The 7,500-nt window shown below is 38.0% G+C and overlaps 1 protein-coding gene across 1 annotated transcript in view; it reads right to left on the reverse strand.

The window, feature by feature from the left end:
* The window catches only part of Gbeta13F (guanine nucleotide-binding protein subunit beta-1), a 6,678-nt gene extending 571 nt beyond the window's left edge, over positions 1-6,107 (reverse strand). Inside the window, exons 1-5 of the mRNA XM_086546095.1 lie at positions 5,050-6,107; positions 4,643-4,765; positions 3,847-4,048; positions 3,453-3,669; positions 1-3,159 (exon numbers count right to left, since the gene is read on the reverse strand). The exon at positions 1-3,159 is cut by the window's left edge and continues 571 nt beyond it. Coding sequence (XP_086402221.1) covers positions 3,053-3,159; positions 3,453-3,669; positions 3,847-4,048; positions 4,643-4,765; positions 5,050-5,123 — 723 coding nt within the window. The 5' untranslated portion in view covers positions 5,124-6,107 and the 3' untranslated portion in view covers positions 1-3,052. The remainder of the gene's footprint in view (positions 3,160-3,452; positions 3,670-3,846; positions 4,049-4,642; positions 4,766-5,049) is intronic.
* Positions 6,108-7,500: the final 1,393 nt, after the last annotated feature.

The raw sequence follows: 7,500 nt of genomic DNA on the forward strand, positions 1-7,500 counted from the left end.
TGAGCGGCTCCCCGGCCCCCGCCACGCTGTTGCTGCTACTGGCCTCACCCCGCCCTCCACCACCGCGCCCGCCTGCTGGCGTCTCCTGGATAGGGCGCTGTCCTTGGAGAGAGGGTTCCATTTGGCTTAGTATCATTACAGTTATGGAATTATAATGCTACAATTGACACTTCACACTCCCGGAAAAGGGTTTTAAAATCTGACTACTATTTATACTTTATCTTTACACATGTTTTTGGCTGAGAAAAAACTACTACCATTATTCTTTATTAGAAACTTGGACATACAAGTGAGTGTGTGGCCTCACTTGAAAGTCCCTGAAGACGATACCGCGGGGCTGGGTGCCAGCATGAGTCCTGCACCGTACTCCAAGGGCACTGGGCAGGGAACTGGGGGTGGCTGGTGGGCAGAGGCCACCACCTCTCACACACACACAACACAGGGGCACGGGAAGCAGCAACTTAAGCAGAAGGTGCCCCTGGGGTGTACGGAAGACACTCATACTAGCACCCCGTCGCCGACTGACCACACAAACCCATCCCAAACAGGCTCCCACCCACAGCCAGAGGGCCATAGAACAGCCCTGAGCCCTTGCATTTCTTAAAGATGGTCACTAAGAAATTGTTTGGCTGTTCTATGAGCTTCCGGGTGGTGGAGAGAGCAGGGACAAATCCAGGTCTCAGTACCTGTTTGTCTGGTCTTGTTCGGTACCGCCGATAGGGCTGAGGCCGGACACTCACCGATTGGCAAAATAATCATACACAATTAATCAACATAAAATGAAGGGATAAATAATTAATGAAACTTTCTTACAGGTAACCTGAAATGCTGATATTTGTGTTCAAATTGTTTGGTTCAGCAATCATTGAACGTACGCACAACAAAGCTTTGCTTTCTTGTGACATGTAGGGGAATTCGGGCAGCCACAAAAGGAAATTGGGAGCAGGGCAAAATTAAAAAGGTTCTATGGGGTACAGAGAAAGCTGCAGCTGATTGGGTTCTGACACACAGGAGGTATAGGAAAAAAAAAATAATTACAGCAGCAGAATTGAGCTAGGATTGTTCTTTGTGTCCACCAATGTCACTGATTTAATCATGAAAATTACCCTTTTGTGCTTTTTTTTTCTTTTCCCTTACTAATAGTTGTGCGTAACTTGGAAAATATTTTACGCTCTTTGAGTCGGTGGACATACCTAGGAGCACTTCCCCTCCACTTTTTAAACCATTTTAACATAAAAGGTTTATTCCAATGGGGTAAAAAATAGAACTACATTGTATTCTAATCCTTTTCCATTTCATAGCAGCACTCTGCTCTCTGAGGGGAAGATAATCTATGAACCTGCATCACATTCTACATATATGCAATCTGAGCAATTTGTCAATTAAAGTCATTCAGATTTTCTTTTCAGTAATCTTGTCAACACACATTCCATCTAGACTTTTTGACTGCCATTCAGCACATTTGGCATCACAGATGTTTACTACAATAGAAATAAATGCATGAAAATAACTCAAAATAATCAAATACAGATACCAACAAACACTGATAGTAATGTGATGTGCTCCGGCTTGGGGAGTTCAATGCAAGGTTTCTTTTCATCAAAGAGATAACTTTAGCTTTGGGGCTACACTAATGCAACAAGCTATCATGGAAATATTTCACTGATTACCATCTTAAGAAGACTGAATAAAGCAATATGATTGATTTTCAGATTTGGATTAGCTTAAGGGAGTACAAATGTTCATTATCTAACTAATAATTGCCCAAATTAAAACTACATTGGCAGTTGAGGTCACCATGAAAATGGCACTTAAATCCAAAATCTAAGTGCACGCTCATAATCATATGCAGGAAGGGTAACTGTATCAAAGATTTCAGCTTCTCTGAACGATTCCAATTTTACACTATCACCACGTGGTCCCAATAAGGATAATAGCATTCCCCTGTTAGATGAATCCATCAATGGGTGCTTGGCCTGACAAGAGCAGAACATGCGCGCAAGAAGCAGCAGTGGAGCAGGGAACATGACAAAATTTTGTCTTACTCAAGCACCTCACTTTTCTCCACACTGACACGAGGGAGTGTAGAGGTTGCCTTAAGGCATTATGAACACATTACCATAGCGTTCACCTGGGCTTACCCCTTTAGCCCTGACCTGAGCTTCAGGCCTGGACAATACAGGTGCAGTCTTCTGTCATCCGCGTGGCAAGCAGCAGCAGCAGCAGCAGAAGGAGCAGGAGGGTGGGAGGTGTGGCAGCCCCAGGATATCCTGGATACCCACCACAGCCACCACAGGACCTGCCAGGCACCGGCTGGGAGGTGTGCCGGCACCCACCTGCTCAAACACAGGGGGCCAGGGATCACTCGCTGGCCACCGCCGCTTCCACGGAAACACTCAGCATCAAAGTCATGCAGCAACTCCTTCAGGCTGACTAGACATCAAAGGAAGAGAATGGTGGGCGAGTGCTGATCCCAGTAGGAAGTCAGCATCCCCCACCACTGGTGTGATGCTTGTGATCATCCTCACCATCCTCGAGCTGGCTACAAAAGGGCCAGCGCCACCTTGGCTTCTGCGTGTGTGCTGTCGCCACCATCGTTGGGTCACAGCCATGAGGGCCCGTGGGCTGGGGGACACATTGCACTGGTGGATTTGCCCCATTTCTTGCTTGATGATCCAACTTGTCTTAGTGTTGTGCTAGATGCACTTGTGTCCACTAACCCATGGGCCTCTTGTAATGTATTTATGTTCTCCCATTACATTTATAACTCTCACTACCTCATTTACACTCATTTAATTTTTTTCCATATCAAAAAATGAAAAGGAAAGATCCACTCAGGTCCAGCAAGCATGCTCACTCGGTACACAACTACTTAAGTGACCCACATCAATGGTGGCTATGAAGCAAAGAGTGGTGTTACCATAAGCGTGGGCTGCACAGACACACACGCAGGCATGCAAACACCAAGCTTCATGACTGTGTATCCTAGAGGGAATTTGGTTCCTTGGGAAGATACTGCTGTTGATACTGGAGTGGTGGTGGCATGACAAGCTTAGTTCCAGATCTTGAGGAAGCTATCCCATGAGCCTGTGGCCACTGCCATGCCATCTTCTGTAACACCCAGGCAACTGACGCGGTTGTCATGGCCCGCCAGAACACCTGAAAACATAACAATATAATTGAAACTTCATTGACATAAGATGGTCTTGAAGAAGAAAATAAGGTGACAACACAGTTATCTAGTCTATATATTTTAATCCTTAAGGATTCATATAAAAAGTTGTATAAAATATATAATTCTATTCAAACAGCAGCTTAGATGCTCTAAATCTTAGACCTGTGAATAATAACCAATGCATTAAACATCAGCTAATATCTGTCAATTTATTAAAAATTAATCACAAATACTGCCAACAAAATTCCTTTTTGGTAAGGCATATAGCCATACTTACCAGCTCTCTCTGTCCTCATAGAGTCCCAAACGTTACAATTAAAGTCATCGTAACCAGCCAGCAGGAGTCTGCCAGACTTGCTGAATGCCACTGAGGTGATGCCACAAATAATGTTGTCATGAGAGTACATGGCAAGCTCCTGGTCTGCACGAATGTCAAATAGGCGGCACGTGGCATCATCTGATCCCGTGGCAAATGCATGCCCATTGGGGAAGAACTGAAGAGGGGAAGATACAATTAGATATACACATATATTTACACATATAACAAAGATTACATTTGAGTAACAATCAATCATTAATACAGTCAATCATAATCACACCTAAATAGACATCCAGACATCCTTACAAGATGGGATCATTCTATGAAAACCAAATGCTTCACTGTTACTTACTGTTACAGCATTGATGTCTGATTCGTGTCCTGGGAAGGTCTGCCGGCACATCCCATCACGAATGTCCCATAGCTTAGCAGATGCATCACAGGCACCTGATGTGAATGTGTTCATATTGGGTGACAGGGACAGGGACATCACATCCCCTGTATGGCCCGTGAATTGTGTGCATTGCTGACCCGTCTCTATATCCCAGAGGGCACTGTAAAATGGGGATTGGCATTAGTGCTTAGAGGAAACACAAGACAGTTAATTAAATGTATGGTGTTTGGTATTTTATCTTTCTCAGATTGTAAAGAATTATCATATGAAATGAAACTATCATTGCCTTCAAGACATTCAGATTTCCGGTTGTACAATTGCAGTTACAATAAATCATTAGCAATAAAGCTGATGTACAATGATCAAATTACAGGTATAAGTGAAGCAAATTTTGCATAAATATCTAATAATATGCAACTCTACTAAATCTCTTGGCAAAACTTATTTTTCTTTTCACTAAAAGCTCAAGTTAAATGTCCATTTATTTGTCACTCTAAGGAGTACAAAATGATACAATAATTTTTGTAAATCTATGGCAATATGGAATATACATCTAATTTCTACAAAATAACCATCATACCTCATCAGCTTCTTTCTTTGAAGGTATTATGCAAAAAGTGTAAAAAAATAATAATTGAAAAATAGAAGGGCAAAAGACATGATTTCCTTATATTCAGCATATGAGAACATTTAAAGAATACAGACAACTATTAAAGATGACTTGTTTGCCAACAATGATAAAAATATTACTTACCAGGTCATATCTCCAGAACTTGTGACTATTTGGTTGTCGTCTAGGAATCGACAGCAACTTAGATAACCAGTGTGACCAGGCAACTCCCTACTCACTCTCACATTGCCTTCTCTTGTCTTTAGGCTGTTGGAAAAAACAAACATTTAATACATAGCAAAATTACAGTTCAAGTTTATATTTGAAGTAAATGCTTTTCATGATTTTTTTCTTCTTCAAATATTGAAATATTCATTTATTAATGATGGAGGGCCTCTGCTATTATATTCATTTGCATAGTCCTAAGTAAAAAAGAAAGTAAGAAAGAAAAAAATATATATGACAACCTATCTTATTTATAATTTTACTTGCTATTACTGACAACTGTACATTTGGTCTGAAAACCCTACAGAAACACCAGAATTACTCACTTGTATATAGAACAGATATTATCAAGGCCACCGCAGGCAACGTAACTGCCCGAGGGAGCATAGGCACAGGTCATGACCCAGCTGGACCGGAGGGGAATGGCATGCACCTTGTTTGTAGTATAACTGTCCCATACTATGAGCTTGCCGTCTTGAGATGCTGATACCAAATTCCTGCAATGGCCGGAGGTGAACTTCCATGAATTGATGACTTTTTGGAGGTTACCAAAAACTCAACATTTAAAAAAAAAAAGAGACAGGAATCAAGAGAAGAAATAATCAAAGCCACGAGCACTATCAACAGAACAATTACTTGGGTACTGTATATTCAGTTAACTTTGCAGTGTAGTAATTCTATTTGTGATTTTTCTTCTTGTTTTTATCTTATTTGTTTTGGTTCATGGGTGCAAAAATCTGCTAATTTATATAGCTACCCAGAAAAAAAAGAAGAGAGATAGAGAGAAAAGAGGGAACCATTTTCCCCTTTGTCTATTGCTTCATACAAACTACAGATTAGATACAATATGTCCATTATATTTAGTATATTACCTCTGCCTTTTGGTCCACATGAAACAGAAAGACACAAATGAGAAAAAACGTGAACTAAGTCATGGTGTATGTAATATGTTCCCTGCCTGCACACTTTATGGTCTCTGACACCTTTGTACTAAACAGGGCAGGAGCAAGTCACTGTACTACATACATTACACTCATGTGAAAAGTCAAGCATTACTCCAGCAAATCATCTTTGTGAGGCTAAAAAAAAAAAAGAAAAAAAAAGAAGAAAAGAAAAAGAAAGCTTGCAGGATGCTTTACGTCACAGTGAGTGTCAAATATGATTCAAACATACATATATATTATATCTTAAATATACATATGTATTGTATATTTGTATAATATATATATTATGTCAGCATATATATATATATATATATATATATATATATATATATATATATATATATATATAGGTATACATATACATATAAATACATACATACCTATGTATATATACACAAATGAAATATATATTATATATATATATATATATATATATATATATATATATATATATATATATATATATATAGGTATAGGTATACATATACATATAAATACATACATACCTATGTATATATACACAAATGAAATATATATATATATATATATATATATATATATATATATATATATATATATATATATACATACACATATATATACATACACATATATATATATATGTATACATATATATATATATAAACATATATATATACATATATATATATATATATACACATATATATACATATATATACATACATACAAACACACACACACACACACACATATATATAAATATATAAATATACATGAACATATATAAATATATAAATATATATGTCAAATTATCAAAAAGTAGCATCTCCTTCCCCGACTAATCATATCCTACACCTAATTTGAAAAACAATTATCAGGATGCTTTCTTTGTAACTAACTGAAAATGAACAAAATAAAATCTGATATTGTTCTCCAAGTCCCAACATGTTAAAGAGCCATGAGCAAGTTGGTTATATATACATATATATACAAGAAAAAACATCTACCTGGTGTCTGAAAAATGATAATTCATTAAAAGAAAAGATTAATTTTCCATAAAGAGTGACCACCTAAATTTTGATAAAATGTATAGTTTTGACAGTGGCATGTGGGTATATAACGACTTGCCATTATGAGCACTTCACAAGAGATTCATTATTTCTATTCAACTTACTAATTCTTCAAAACTTTACTGTAATCATAAACAGCAATAAGAATATATCACTACTATAAATGACAACATACTATATAATACTACTAATTCAAAATACCATTTTTGTTACTATCTAAGGGAAAGATGACAAGATAAAAAAACCTGCTTTAGGCTCTCTGGCATGATGGGATCTCCCAATCCATGACTATAAACACACAAGCTAAGAGCTGTAACCCTGTCTGTCATTAGAGCAATGTTTCAATCATGTGTGGGGGATATCAACACCTCACTACCACATTCCACCTCCACTCTAGTTGTGGCCATCCCAACATTCCTATCCAGATGGCACAGATGCCTGCCAAGGGGGGAACCCTGCTTAGTGTGACATTATATGCCCCCTTGCCCTGGCATAAGGGAGGATCGCTCTAGTGAACCTTCCTCAATAAATGTCTGTCAAAAGAAGATAGGATTTAGTCCATTTATTCATTCATCTTTCAATGGTTACATTTACATTCTTCTTTCCTATTTTTCCTTTTTTTCCACAGCAAACAAGAAATAATTTCAGAATTACACAGAGACAGGTAATTTCATCATTACTTCTGGATAAAAAAGAGAAGATATTAATGAAGAGGTGCTTTTATGCCTATACTTAACATGAATAACACATACAGAGAGGAGCCAAAGAGGCAAATATTTAT

This window comes from Penaeus japonicus, unplaced genomic scaffold, assembly GCF_977035675.1.
Source record: "Penaeus japonicus unplaced genomic scaffold, GWHDUDI00000001_assembly GWHDUDI00000017, whole genome shotgun sequence".
NCBI classification, from domain to species: Eukaryota; Metazoa; Arthropoda; class Malacostraca; order Decapoda; family Penaeidae; genus Penaeus; species Penaeus japonicus.